The sequence below is a fragment of the Callospermophilus lateralis genome, chromosome 11, assembly GCF_048772815.1.
Source record: "Callospermophilus lateralis isolate mCalLat2 chromosome 11, mCalLat2.hap1, whole genome shotgun sequence".
NCBI classification, from domain to species: Eukaryota; Metazoa; Chordata; class Mammalia; order Rodentia; family Sciuridae; genus Callospermophilus; species Callospermophilus lateralis.
Genome location: NC_135315.1, coordinates 20860672 through 20876274, shown reverse-complemented (window position 1 = coordinate 20876274; position 15603 = coordinate 20860672). Strand labels below are relative to the sequence as shown.

At 42.4% G+C, this 15603-nt stretch overlaps 2 protein-coding genes across 2 annotated transcripts; both read right to left on the bottom strand.

Moving 5' to 3' along the window:
* Positions 1-7627: 7627 nt before the first annotated feature.
* Positions 7628-8614, bottom strand: Krtap29-1 (keratin associated like protein 29-1). The gene has a single exon (XM_076869785.1). The coding sequence runs from the start codon at positions 8612-8614 to the stop codon at positions 7628-7630; it is 987 nt and encodes a 328-aa protein (XP_076725900.1).
* A 3138-nt stretch (positions 8615-11752) lies between these two features.
* On the bottom strand, positions 11753-13210 carry Krtap16-1 (keratin associated protein 16-1). Its single transcript, XM_076869156.1, has one exon. The coding sequence runs from the start codon at positions 13208-13210 to the stop codon at positions 11753-11755; it is 1458 nt and encodes a 485-aa protein (XP_076725271.1).
* Positions 13211-15603: the final 2393 nt, after the last annotated feature.

Genomic DNA, 15603 nt, shown 5'->3' with positions numbered 1-15603 from the left:
AAGACACAATTAGGAAAGGTGACTTACATTGCTTTAATTCCTCTTTAAATCTTTTCCTTTGTGTGATTATTATCTTAATGCCCTTTAAAGTGCTTTGCCACATGTAAAAATACCAGCCAGTTATAAGGAGCTGTGTATACTGGGATTTGATTGCAACAAAAAAGGCCACATAAAAATACTAGTCTGAGCCATAAGATATTTCCATATTTATATATTAAAAACAACTGCATGACTGCAATTTCAAAATTTTAACCTTAGAAAGTTCTGTGAACTGAACATTAAACAAGGTAAGCAGGAGCCTATGAGAAGAGTGAAGGAAACTGCAAACAGTCTTGGGTTGACAAAAATAAATAAATAAATGTGAAAAATGGCACACACAATGGAAATATTTTTTTAAATAAAATGATTACAAGCAAATGAGGATGCCATCCAACAGGACAAAGGCAGATTGGGGGTGTAATTCAGTGGCAGAGTTCTTTGCCTAGCATGTTCGAGGCCTGGGTTTGATTCCCAACACGGCAAGAAACACCAGGACAAAGTTCTACTACTTTGTGTAGATATTCTCAAATTGGTGTTTGAGATATGGAAATGAGTCTCCTTTTATTTTTAAAATGGGGATAATAAGCAACCATCAGTAAAAGAAAGCATAAACCCAACATGGGAGCATATTGAACAGTCATCAGGAGTTTGTCTTCAGAGGAAAATGGATTGGGTTCTGGGGACCAAGGCTTTCCATTGCTTTCCTTCTCAAGCATGCATTACTTTTTTTATGGAGCAGGGTTATTGGGGATTGAAATCAGGGGCACTCGACCACTGAGCCACATCCCCAGCCCTATTTGGTATTTTATGCAGAGACAGGGTCTCACTGAGTTGCTTAGTGCCTCGCTTTTGCTGAGTCTGGCTTTGAACTTGTGATCCTCCTGCCTCTGCCTCCTGAGCCGCTGGATTACAGGTGTGCGACACCACACATTACTTTTATAATTAAAAAAAAAAAAATTAAAGTGTTTCCTTTCAAACTGAAATGGGAAAACTCGCAAATGGTAAGAAAGACTGAGAGACAGAGACAGAGATTTTAACTCTTTTTGATCTGAATAAGGAAGCTACAACTACCAAAAGATGTTTGATAGGAGGTAAGCTTCTCAGTGTGATGTAACAGTTCTGTTGCTGCTGTTTGGTTTTGAATGTTCTTAGTTGTTTTTACATGATGCATTTTTTCATGATGCATTTGTATCCATCTCTCCTCATTCAACTCATGATCCAGAAACTGTAACAATTCAGTATCTGTCAAGAAAAATCTAGGCTTTTAAAAGGAGTCTGGCCTCCTTAGTTCATTCACACTGAGAGTGGAGATTGAAATAGATCTGAGATCTCCTGTGGGATGCAGTACAATAAATGTCAAGGTAATGCCAGAAAGACCCTTTCTTGATGTCTATCTTTTCAGACAAGGGGGAATCATCAAATTAAAAAAGTGAACATTTCTAAGGACAAACCCATTTACAAACACTTAGACTCTCTAATAAATTCGCATCATTGTATGCTGTGTGTTTTATGTCCCACAGTAGAGACAAGAAGTAAATCAAACATTGATATTAAGGAATCTCAGAAAACAAGACATACTCAAAATGTTGAGACAAGTAATTTTCCAAGTTTCTGGAGGCCATACACCTGTAAGCTTGATCTTGTCTCTTGGAAAAAGATCCTAGAATAGATGCTTCAAATGATAATTTGCAGATGCCTAGGAAAAATTAATAAAACATAGAACTGATTAGACCACACCATATCAAATAATTTAGCTTTTTATTTTTGCTAAATTCATTGATAAATGAAATTCAGTAGAAAGTGAATCTGGACTTCAACATGGAAATTGAATAGGAGCCTCATAATATCTTATGAAAAGAAGGCAATCTCTGGATTGAATTCCATGCCAATTCTATTCCGTGACAATTCTACAAGAGCACTTGACCTCAAATTCAAACTGAAACCCTGGATAGTAAATGAACCAAATGGGCATTTAGGCAGACAGTTTGGGGCAAATTGACTCTACAGACTTTTCTGGAGGGGCTCAGATCATCTGAAATTTGCTAGAAGGAGACACTACAGTTAACGTGGACTCAAATTTTAGGGTCTTACATTTACTGGCTAAGCCACATCTGTATTTCCAACCCAAAGAAACGGTAAGACAGCAAATGTCTGTCATTTCAGTCACTAATTTGGGGGGTAATTTTGCAGCAGTAGATAACTAATACAATGAAATATATCAGTGTATCAAAATATATTGTTCTTAAAAGCAATAATCATTAAATTAAAAAGTGAATTGCATAATTTCACATCGTATATGTAAATTCTTATGTTTGCAAGCCCTGATACTAGATATTACTTAGAGACTTTATAAATATTATAGATGGCCTATTTTTGTATAAACTAACAGTGACTAGCAGGGTATACAAATCATAATAGAAGTTGTATCTAAGAAGAAGAGAAATGAGACAGAGAAGGGTACAAAATGGACTTCAAATTAATGACATTTTATTTCAATTATATTTTTTAAAAACCCAAAACAGATGTAAGTAAGAAAATGTGGATTCTGGGTGGTAGGATGCTCACTGTGGCATTTCTGTGGTGACAGGGACTTTAAAGGTGTCTACCATGGGGAGAACAGGTAGGCCATACATGGCGAAAACATCTTATGTTTTTTAAAATTGCTCCCTTACTCGGACAGATGTGTAAACAAGGACTTAGTTATAAGCATGTTCAGGCTTGGCAGAATGCTGTTTATAACAGGAGATTCAGATATTTTATGGGCAAGTTCTAGCAAACCTAAAAGGAACAAATAAATGCTATGTTATTTGAACTGTTGCCAAGCGTGGGGAAAGATATACATCTTCCCAACCCACGTTTTATATCTGACAGTTTTAGGACCTACGGTTTATGTGCCGGCAGATGGTCCCTGAAAAATATTTGCCAGTTAACTGAGAAATCTGAATTGAGACAATAAAAAAAAAATAATATAGACTTAGATAGCTTCAGAAAACTATTGCAAAGTGAAATTTGAAACCCTAGTTTTGTCAAGAATTTTTGTAAGAGGGAATTATTTGAGGAGATACAACAGAAGAAACATGATTGAAACTTTTGGACAGTATTGAGGGAAGATGTATCACACTTGATCCTTGTTCCTTCTCCAGCACAACTGAGACCCCTGGGGAAGATGTGGGAAAGAGAATTTGGACAGATTATCATCAAAAGGGTATTTCTACAAGCCATTCCATCCATGGTAGTTCCTCTATGATATCAAAGTCTCTCCTCTCTTTCTGCCTTTCCTTAATTTTCACTTTGGGCCTCAGTTGCAAATAATTGATTCCCATTCCTAATGATATGGGACATTATCATCTTTTGTCCCTGAAAGAGTCTTTTCTCATTTATTTTTTATGTTCTCATGTATCATTTAGTTTCTTTGCTTCCCCTGCCTCATTCTAATACATTGTGTTTAATGCATTTAATTTAATTTAATTTAAAATGTTTGTATAGTACCCATTTATTGATTGGGTTGTTTGGTTGTTGGTGTTAAATTTTGGAGTTCTTTATACATGCTGGAGAGATTAGTGCTCTACCTGATGTGCATGTGGCAAAAATTTGCCCCCAAAATGTAGGCTCTCTCTGCACCTCATTGATTGTTTCTTTTGCTGAGAAGAAGCTGTTTAGTTTATTTATTGAATCTTGATTTTATTTCTTGTGCTGTAGAAGTATTGTTAAGGAAGTTGGGGCCTAATCCGACATGATGGAGATTTGGGCCTACTTTTTCCTCTAGAGGGTGCAGGGTCTATGGTCTAATTTCTCGATCCTTGATCCACTTTGAGTTGAGTTTTGTGCAGGGTGAGAGATAGGGGTTTAGTTTCATTTTGCTGCATATGGTTTTCCAGTTTTCTCCACACCATTTGCTGAAGAGGCTATCTTTTCTCCAATGTATGTTTTTGGCACCTTTGTCACCTATTTATGTGGGTTTGTCTCAAGTGTCTTCAATTCTGTACCATTGGTCTACATGTCTATTATTGTTTATCTAAAAGGTATAAACAACAGTAAATAGCAACACACAGCACATCTTATTCCATTTTTGTCATTAATCAGAGTGTTGTTATGATCCTCAATGTGTGTCCATGCATACATAATCTGCTGCTTCTAATTCTACATGACATTATAGAGTGAATCACTATATATGGCCTACCTGTTCTCCCCATGGTAGACACCTTTAAAGTCAATGTCACCACATGCCACAGTCTGGCTGGGCACAAAATCACGAGCCACTCACAGCCTTGTAGATTCAAACAGCAATTCTTTATTCCCGAACTCACACCGGCACTCTACAAACACGTTCTGGGCAAAATCCACACTCTCCACCGGGCTCTGAATCCCAAATACTCTTCGAATCTCCCGAGAACTCAACGGGAACTCAAGGCACCTGAGGCAGCAGGATACGCCCTATTCCCACCAGGAATCACCTTAAATGCCCTAAACCCCGATCAGCCCTAAACCCTGATCCACCCTAAACCCGGATCCGCCCTGGTCCTTGAGCAAGGTCACCTTTCATACAAAGTCACTCCAAATGACCTTGGTCCACCATGGAGAGTCCTTCCTCTAAGCAACATAGGGTAGGCTGACAAAAAAATTGCCATGCATCATTCCTACTTGGCAATGGCTCTCAGCAACCACAGAAATGCCACAGTGAGCATCCTGTATGTGTTTCCCTATGGGCCTGTGTAAGAACTTCAGAGGAATATATCCTCAGGACCAGAATTTCTGGACCAAGTAGTATGCATTTATATAATTTACAAAAATTGATCCAGATTGTTTTTAAAAATTGTCAAACAAGCCAATAATTCATCAGCAGTCAGAAGGATTCCTATAAAGTCACATGTTCAACACTTAGTACTACATAGCACAGGATCTATGCCCTATGAGACAAATGCCACCTGTAGCATGTTTTTGTAAATAAATTTGTATTAGAACTCAGCCACACTCATTTGTTTACAAGTTTCTTATTGATGCTTTCATGACACAATAGCAAAATTCAGTAATTGGGGTAGAGACCATGTGCACCACTAAGCATAAAATATGTATTATCTGTGCCTTTAGAGAAAAATGTGCTAAGCTCTGATGTTCTTTTTTTTTTTTTTTTTTTTGCTAGTAATTTACCTATAAGATAGTATCTAATTATTTTTTAATTTGGTTTTCTCCCAAAGATACTACTTTTGAGCATCCTTTCATGGGGTTTTTAGTTTAAGGGTTCATTTTCTTTAACATTCCATTCATATCTCAAGGTACTTTTCCTTTTCTATCAGTTCCAGAGATGTGAGAGGCTTTAATCTTAATCCATTAAAGAATAACTAGAAGTTCATGGAAAATACAAAAGAGTCCTGAGTACAATTAATCTAACTCCTTCCTTTTTCATAGATTAGGACCGTGATCTTTCAAAAGGTCATATGGTGAGTAAATGTCCGGGGTGGGACTCAACCTTCTCCTTTGAAACTTGGCCCAGGGTTCTTTCCTCACTACCACCTTGAACTTCCCCTTGGGATGCATTTCCATATTAAGAATACCTATACTTGGACTCTCAGTGAGATCATGCTGTGAAGTTCTAAATAGAGGTAGACATGACTCCTGCATCCTTTGATCAATGTTTTTTCAGTAGCACGTTAGTTTAACCCAGCAGGCACCTAGCTCTCCAGCAAGTCCCATTCTTCCTACAAAGAAATTTCCCTAAATTGTGTGGAGAAAGAGTAAATATGGAGGACTGATATTGATCAAATTATCATGTGCATATACTAACACATAATAAAAAAATCCCACTATTATGTATAATTATAATGCATCAATTAAAAATATGGTTTAAAAAGATAAATTGCTGAACCTTAAAAAGAAAAAGAAAAAAAGAGCTGTGTAGATCATGGTCCTCATCTATCTTAATCTTGATTGGCATTTCCATAGGATGCTTTGACTTGAATGCTAATGGTTAATGCACTGATTATTTTTTGCTGCTTTGCAAATAAATTTTCCAACTACTGATGGGGCAGTTGGATGTGCCCTGTGTCTCACGCAAATGATCAAATAAATAATTTATTTTAATTAGGCCCATAACACTTTATCAAATAAGGTTCATTTTATGTCTTTCAGCAAAACAGAAGTAGTGCCATATGTGTAGATAGTTCCAATGGCTCATGCTTCTTGGATACTTGTTTCTGAACCCTGTTCACAGAAGCCAGAATATACATACAGACCAATACAAGAACTAAAACTGCTAATTGATAATTGATCAATAATAGAATGGAGATTCCAGAAATAAATCTATAAATATATCCTTATATTAAATATTCCTATAGTCAGCTGATGTTAGACAAGAGTTCTCAGATCATGTACTAATGTTTTCTGTAAAGGGCACTAGAATAACTAGGTGGCCACATACAAAAGAAACCTGATTTGTTACAGTGGAGGATCATGGCCTTTCAGTTTCAGACTTAAATCAATATATTTCAAAGACTGAGAGCCCCTTGATTAATGGAGAGGCCAGATCCCTTTGAGGAAGCACCTTATACCAGTGCAAGCACATACTATAAATTTTCCTCTAAAATTTCCCCAAAATGCAACTATTTTTAAAAAATATTTAGGTTCAATAACTACATACGAGACATATAAAACATGTTCTAAATTTTCCTTCAACTAATTATTTTTAAAACGGACTCTTAAAATTTCAAAATCATAACCAATAAACCAACAAAAAAAATCTAGTGTTTTAAATTTTGTTTAAATTGGTCATTAAGTAAATTGATCATTAAAACCAGTGTTAAGTGAATTAACTCTAAGATAGTCTTCATGTTTATTTTAACCTATGGCTTCCCTGAACCATTTCTGTCTTTGGTTTCCCAAGTCTACTCATTATGGGGCATCTGAGGCCACTCAATTCAAAAGAGCTCTTGGTGGTGAAAAGACTAAAAGCAGGTGAACTACTTGTCCTTTTTCCCTTTCAGTTTGAGCATCTATAATTCCTGACACATGTTACCCATGCAGACCAATGCAAACCCTCTGACTTGAAGGACTCAAGGTCACTGTATTCAAATGAACCTGAAAGAAATCTAGGTAATGGCATGAGGAAAGGAATGAAAGCACTGTATGAGTCTTATTCATTGCACTTAACCACTCACATTTTTATTATCAGTTGGCAGCAAAGGAGACTTCTGAAAGATTGGGAAGCTTCAAAAACAGGACAACTGGACAGAAAACTTTGCTGACATGAAATGAATTGACAATATCAGGAAATACAAGCTATAAAGTGAACCATGTTTGCTGAAAAGTTATCCTCAGTTAGGATGGATGTCTCAACAGCTATCAAGTTCTCTCCTGAGCTCCTAGAGAGAATATGGAAGGTGGACTCTAAAGACAGAGAGCAGTAACATTTGTGCTCCACAGGAGGTACGCACCCACAGGATGGCTATGTACATATAGACAGTAGCACAACCTCAGAGGAGGTGTGGAAAGTACTCCATCAACGACGTCTTGCTTTACAGAAGCTGGACTCACAATTGGGTGGGCCAGAAGTTGCCAAGCAGGTATTTACTTTGCACAGACCTGGGGAAGTTGGCTAGAAGCAACTGGAGCCATCACTGGATGATTTTCCTAAACCTGTCACACAGCAAGGTGGTTGGCAGGAAGGGGATTTGCAGCCACTTTGTTGGCAGGAAGTGGATCCACCACAAGTCTGTTGGCCAGAAAGCATGGCGCCACAGGAACCTGGTTTGCAAGAGTTCTTTATAGAACATGGGAATTGGCAGTGAGCCACTGGCTGGCAGATGAAAGATACAGAAGGAGCTGGATGGCAGTGAAGTGGCTGACAAGGAGAGGGCACACAGCAAGAAGGACTGCAAGAACTGAACACACAAGTCAATGGCTGGCAGGAAACAGGCATGCAGGGAACTGATTGGCAAGGCTTACAAATGTAGCAGATGGGTTGGTAATAAGTACATTTGCAGGGCTGGACTTCACCACCAATGAGTTGGCCTGAATCTCCTTGGTAGCAAGGGGGTTGACATGAACTAGACTCACAGATGACTGGTGAGCAAGGAGTTTCAGGACAGGGAGTTACTTCAGAGCAGGATGGCTGGCAGGAGCTTGTATCACAGCAGATTGATTGGCCACAAGGTACCTGGCATGATCCAGATGTGCTGACAGGTTCGTGGCAGGAGCTTTGTTGACAGGGGCTGACATCACAGCATTTTATCTGACAACCAGTGGGTTCCAAGCAGGATGACTGACATGATGGGACTGGACAAGCAGACTGACCAGTGTCGGATTCACAGCAGCCTATGCAGGAGCAGATGGGTTGGCAAACAAACCCCACACAAGAAGTTTCCGGAAAGCAGGTAGATTGACAAGAAGTGGGTTCTGTGCTCCTTGGAGCACTGCTGAATGGCTGATGGTTTTCTTGACATGTAACCAGTTGCCATGTCCTGCTCTGGCAGGAACTGGGCAAACAGATAGCATTTCCGAAGCTGCAATTCTTTGGGCATATGGCAGTGGTCGGCACAGCTGGAGTGGCTGTGCTGTTTCCAGGACAACAGCCGTCTGTCATGGTGCTGATGCTAACCTTGCTGGGAAGTTGGAAACTCAGTGTATCTGAGTTCAGAGGACATCTAATCCAGAGGGGTTTTTATAGTCCTTCACCAGGGGCGTGGGTACCAAGGCATCTTTCCTTGTTATTGTTCTTATTCATTTGCAGGCAAACATCTGATTAGAAAGCTTCAGGAGCCCAGCAGATAACCCTACTTAGAAAACATGTCTATAAAGCTGGAAGCTTTCTTTGCCAACTTTGAATTCACTGATGCTGCTCCGGGATGAGCTGTCTCTTTTACAGGTTACTCCCCAGCCTCACTGAAGCAGGTATCTCCCATACACCCTCTCATCAGGAGGCCTCCCCCACGCCAAAGCACCTGCTCTTCCTCCAGGAATGCAGTTCTGCACCATCCAGTCCAGAAGTGAGGCTCCAACCCTACTGGGAGAGAGGGTATCCGGGATAAGGAAGAGAAAATTAGGCGGTGGATCCCAAAGACACATAGTATTCTTTTTCTGGGACCTTGCCATTTGGCTTTCCTGAAAATTAACCTTATTAGTACTGTGACCAATGATAACAACTCCAGAGTTTCCACCTACTTCACACTCTATGTACCACACTCTTGACTGCACTTTTCATCTATCCTCAAAATGACCTTAGTAAGTGTAATCGCTACTAATAAGGTTAATTTTCAGCATTCCACACAAGTCCACGTCCTGGCCCGGATCAGGCTGGATGTGTGCAGTGGAAAGACAGTGACTTCGGATGCCAGGCAGAGCTGGTCTCGATTTCTGGCTCGGCCACTGACTCACTCTGTTGGACACATTAGCTAATCACCCACGTTGTCAAAGTCCCAGGATTTCATCAGCAGCATTTCTTGTTTCTTGGGTGATTTGTATTCTTCTTTGGCTGCCTCACAAATTAATAAAAATGTTGGAAATTCTGGTCCTTTGCAAAGTGCCAGATACAAAATGCTTTTTCCTTTCACCTCCGCTAAAGAAAAGAAGTAGTTTTCCAATCAGAGTGTTGTCTAGAGAGCATTCACCCTGGTCGTCAGCCATAGCCTTTTATGTCACACCATGGATCATTTCTTGTGCTCACTTTCTCATCTCTGATCATCTTGGCATCTTTCAAAGTGCAGGGATCCCTGCACTGCATTCTATTTGCACCCCCAAACGACTCATCTCTCACTTGAGAGGAAATACTCTGGATCTTACCACATAGGTCAATAAAAATGGGAATATGAGTGTGTTTGAAAAAACACATCAACTTCAATCTGAAAAAAAGTCTAGAACATACCACTTGTACAATTTTAAAGCAATTCATTTTTCACCCACTTTTCTCTGATTCTTGCTCTCAATTTTATGTTCTCTATTGAGAAACCTCTCAATAGAAAGAAAATCCATTTTGCTGCAGTTTGAGGCACTAAAAACATCTAGAGTGTCATCAAAGATGTCTTAGAACCTCATCAAGGAGTGTGGTGACCCCTAAAAAAATCGGTGACTTTGGACCAAACTGAGTTTTAGTTATTTGTATGCTACTTGCTAAGTGACTATTCTCAATTGTGCGTGTGTGTCTATCTCTGAATATTACACAAATGTATATACACATATAACATATATGTATATATGTGCTCCTATACCCATACATACATATGTGTGAGTGGCTTTGCCTCCCAGGGAATGTTTGGCAATGTCTAGTTGGGAGAGATCAGGGGTGCTGCTTAACACCCTACAGTGCACAGTTCAATTCCCACAACAAAGAATTACCGGGTCCAAAATGACCATCATGCCAAAGTTGAGAAGTCCTGGTCTAACCACTCCTGTGCTTGGGAAGGCTCAAACTGCACCTCGAGGGCAACAGATAGCCCTCTATTCTGTGCACTTAGTGAAAGAGGTACCTGCTTTGAAGAGACTCTGTACTTGGGCATTGTAAAAGGATACGAATGAAGTTTACGCAAAGAGTGTTTGTGGGGATCAGGAGAACATAAGGAAAGTTCTTCCATAAGAAATCTAGGTTACCTGAACTTCCTTGTTGTGAGTATGACCTATTTGTTGTTTTCATCTCCAAAAATAATTAGCTTCTTCCTCAGTCTCTCTATATCCAGGATCATGTTCTTTCATTGAGTGCCCCACACCAAGCCCAGAGGGACTTTCCAAAACCCAGTGTTCTTCATGTCCCTGCCCTGCATAACCTGATGACACCTTCACATCAGCCCTGCACCAGATGGGCAGGTTGCTTCCTGCTCTCTGACTTCTGGACTCACCTCTCCCCTAAGGACACCTCTGCCCCAGCTTCACCTAATGAGCAGCTTGCTCACAAACAGATTGGCCCATTCATTGGCACATGTGTTTCCTGCCTAGAAATCTCTTCCTTCTCTGTAACTGGTTAATTCCTACTTGTGCTGAAAGATTCAGTTCCAGTGTCACATCCCTCAAGAATTCTTCCCTGGTACCCACTGTGTCTTGCTGAACTCATGGGCCCTGTTATGAGCCCAAAAGAATAAAATTAATGTCTCATCACCTATTTGTCATGCCACCAAAGAGCGAGCTCCTTGATACCTGAGGACTCATTCCTAGAGCCTAAGCAGTCCATAGCACCTACCTAGCAGCTAGCTAATGCTGGCTGACTGGATAAGTGGATAGGTGGATAAGTGGATGGATAGATGGTGGGTAGATGATGGATGAGTGATTGGGTAGATGGATGAAACTACTCTTAAAAGAAAAAGAAAGTCTCTAGTGAGACTATGACATTAGCAGGACAACAGCAAGCCACTTCAGCTTAGCCACATTTATTGGACAGTTAAATGTATCTCATTGCAGATGTCCCCAAGGAACATGAGTACACACCACAAGGGAGCCCATACATATGGACAGAAAACATTTGGTGTCAGGAAAAAGTCTGGTGATGTGGCAAAATAGCTCTTCTCAACTGAATGGCAGGAGAAGACCAGAACCCAGAAGATCCTCCTCACAGTGACCAGCAGGCCTTTATCTGGGTCATTAGACTACTGACATTTCTGGGGAGTTCTTAGAAGCATAAGCAGATGATGTAGAGAGTAAAGATTCTGGCTAAGTCATAATGCACTTTGCAGAAGGCAGTCAGGTTTTCTCTTCAGCTTGTGGCTTGCTTTGCAAGAATTGGTGGGCTTGGGCCAGTCTAGCGGTCGGCAGGCTTGCCAGCAGCAGGCGGAGGGGCTGCAGCCTCGCGGGTGGGTGAGCTGGTGGGTTTGGCCTCAGAGGGTTGGCTGGGGCTCTCCTCGGAGACTTCGGGCTTGCAGGGGGTTGAGTCAGCGCAATCGCAATCGGGTTGGCTGGACGTGGACTTTTTGCACTCGGGTTTACAGGAGTCACGGTCAGAGCAAGGCTGGCGGGAGCAGACGGGGCGGTAGGAGTAGGACGTGTAGCAGGTGGGGCGGCGCAGGATGGAGTAATACGGGCGATAGCATGAAGGACGGTAGGAGATGGATGTCACATACGGCTGCCTGAAGGTGATGGGTCCCGAGCAGATCGGACGGTAGATTGAGCGGCAAATCGGACGGTAGGATACCGAAGCACTGCAAGGCTGTTTGCAGGAACTGGGTATGTAGAAGGTTCTAGGAGGACACACTGGCTGGCGGATGGCAGATGCAGAAGACCCCGGTCGGCAACAGAGAGGTTGGCAGGAGGTGGGTGAGCAGGACACAGGCTCACAGCAGACAGAACGACAGCGCTTGACCATGTAGCAAGGAGGTTGGCATGGGCGGGGCACACAGACACATGGCGAGCAGGGGCTGGGCTCAGAGCACACAGGTTGGCAGATGCTGGAGACACCGCATGAGGACTCTTGGCAAGTGTTGGAAACACACGGTGGTTCACAAGGACTTGGAACACAGCAGACAGACTGGAGGCAGACAGGCTCACAGACCAGAGCCATACAGGTGGCTGGCTGGCAAACTTGGGGCTCTGAGCAAGGTGGCTCACAGGGACTGGAGTCACAGCAGACAGGCTGGCAGCTACTGGTGGCAGAGCAGACAGATGGACAGCAGCTAGGCGTGGGACACACTGGCTGACAGCACGTGGGCTCACAGACCACAGGTTGGCAGGAGCTAGGCACGGTGCATACCTCTGAACAACAGCTGGGCTCACAGATGACTGGCTGGCAGCAGGTGGGGCTGCAGAGGATGGGCTGGCAGGAAGCTGGCACGCAGAGCACTGCTTGGCAGGGAGCCGTCTCACAGCACACGGGTTGGCAGCAGCTGTTGTCAGAGCAAGAAGGCTCACAAACAGTGGCCTCGCAGCACACAGGTTGGACACAGCTGCTCACGGAGCAGGAAGGCTCACAAATGGTGGCCTCTAGGCACACGGGTTGAACGCAGCTACTCACAGAGCAGGAAGGCTCACAAATGGTGGCCTCGCAGCACATTGGTTGGCAGTAATTGTTCCCGGAGCAAGAAGGCTGACAGCATTGTGAGCTGCAGCTAGATGACCCACAGCTATCGTCACAAGTCACCAGCTGCCACGTCTGGCTCTGGCAGGAACTGGGCAAGCAGATGGGCCCTCCACAGCTCACCTCAGTGGAGCAGAGAGACATGGCTGGCAGGGAGGGACATTTTCTAGAACAGCAGCTGCCAGACATGGTGGAGATACCTCTGCGTCCTGTGAGTGCTGGGAGGGAGCTGCCTGACTGGGCCAGCTCAGCCAGGCCCTCCCTTTTATACCCCCTCACTGCTGAAGTGCTGTTGGGGGCCCCTGCATCTTTTCCTCATTGCTGTTGGGGCCACTTTGCCACTTTGCCATCTTATGATGCCAACATTTGTTGATCTAGAAGTTGTTTATCTCCCCATAAAGCAGATGTTTATTTATTGACTTGCTAAATTTGGAAGCCTCGGAGCTACAGGTAGTCTTGGAAGAAGCATCATCACCTCCAAGATGGAAGATCTATATTTCCAACATCATGATCAGGGAAAGAAGGAAGGAACTTACAATTTATCCACCTTCTAGTCATCCGTACTGAGCCTTGGGTTGGGCACAGAGGATGACCACATGAATGAGATCTGCTCACCCATGCTCCTGGGTCTTACTCTGTAGTGTGCAGGCAAACTCACCGCAGTGCAGGGATCAGCTTCACAAAGACACACAGAGATTAGCAGAGAAAAGCAGGGATGAACTCATTCAGGGAAGGGACATCTACACTGCATGTTAAGTGACTGTCCCTTATAACAACAATCTTATTTAAAAACCATCAACACTGAGGCAGAAATTATTCCTCCTCATTACAGATGAAGAAAGGGGGAGGAATCAGAAAGGCTAAGTCACTTGCTGAGGATGACACACAGCCTGTCCCCTCATTTAGGGCTACTGCCTGCCCCTTCTCCTCGGCAACCTGTGTGGATTGACCTTTCTTAGGAGAAAGGTCATCACATCAGAGCCACACATCACAGGCTCAGCCTTGCCTTGAAAGCACTTGATCCAGCTTCTCTGCTTCTCTTCCTTCTTTTTCTTCCACCTGTGTCTATCCTAAGCATTCAGCAACCCCCAGCATTCTCTTTGCCTTTTGGAGATTTTGACCACTGTGCTAGTCATCCATCCACTCTTGCTTCATTACTGTAAGCAATCATTCACTCTGTGTCTCTTGCTCATCCATTCAACTGAGCTAACACTGAGTTCTATGTGAGGGATACTAAAAGAATGAGTTGCGCTGGGTACAGTGGTGCAGGCCTGCAATCCCAGCCACTCAGGAGGCTGAGACAGCAGAATCATGAGTTCAAAGCCAGCCTCAGCAAAAGTGAGATACTAAGCAACTCAATGAGACTCTGTCTCTAAATTAAAAAATGCAAATTAGGGCTGGGGAGGTGGTTCATTCATCAAGTGCCCCTGAGTTCAATCCCCGTACCAAAAAAAAAAAAAAAAAAAGGAGTTGCAATTTCAGCCAAAGGAGCACAAGTGGACAAGTGGAGAAGAGAGGTTTGCACATCCATAAGCAATGATGGATTACAAGCGCTATGATAGAGGGATGTACAGATGCTTTCAGGGGCAACAGGGGAAATACCAACACTGTTTTGGGGAAGTTAGGAAAGCCTTCTCAGGGAATATGATGGCCACGTTAAATCCTCAAGGGAGAAGGATGAAAGACTGGCAAGAACTGGAAAAAGATGTGCTGCAGATACCAAAGACACAAAAGCAGAGCGTATTTGGGGAGCAGCTAATGGTTTAACCTAGCCAGAATGGAGAGCACAGGGTACGTAAGGTAGTGGTGGTACTAGATTGGTTCCCAAGTACCCTGTCATGTAAAGCCTTGTGAAACATGAGTAGGAAGTCACATTTTATAATGGTATTTGGGAGTTAAGGAGTCACTTGACCAGGTTTGTCCTTTGGAACTGTCTCTCTGGATATGGAGAGGAGAGAAAAAGAGAAAGAGATTCTTCTTCATAGTTCATATCATATAAGATATGATATCATATATAAGTACCATCTGGGCTAGGGCTTCTGTCCATTCACTGATGCATACCCAGCACCCATAGCAGTGTTTGATACATAGGCGGTGCACAATTAATATTTATTGAATGAACAAATGAGAAACTCTATGAACAGCTAAGAAGGGCCTCCCTTGGTAATTCAAAGAAATCACTACCTCTACTCATGTATCCGGGAGATGTAGCCATGAGCAATAGAATAATAAGCAGCTCTGAGTCACCATCACTCAGAGCAGACCCACTGGCCTCTTGGCAAGTCTGTCACATTGCCATGCACCTGCTCTAGCTGTGACCTTATCCTGAGGATTAAAAACTGAGTTCCTATTAGGTTAATTCCATCCAGAGCAAAAATTACTTAAACATTAGAGTCTGAAGCTAAACCAGGGTGGAGTCAAATCTTATATTCTTCCCAAACACAGGGTATATTAATACCAATGACATTTCTAATAAAACCAAAAAAAAATGAAATGACAATAAGCTATGGCTGTATGATCTAAAATCGCTATAAAATTAAAAGACTGGTAATATCAAGTGTTATCAAGGATATGGAGCAACT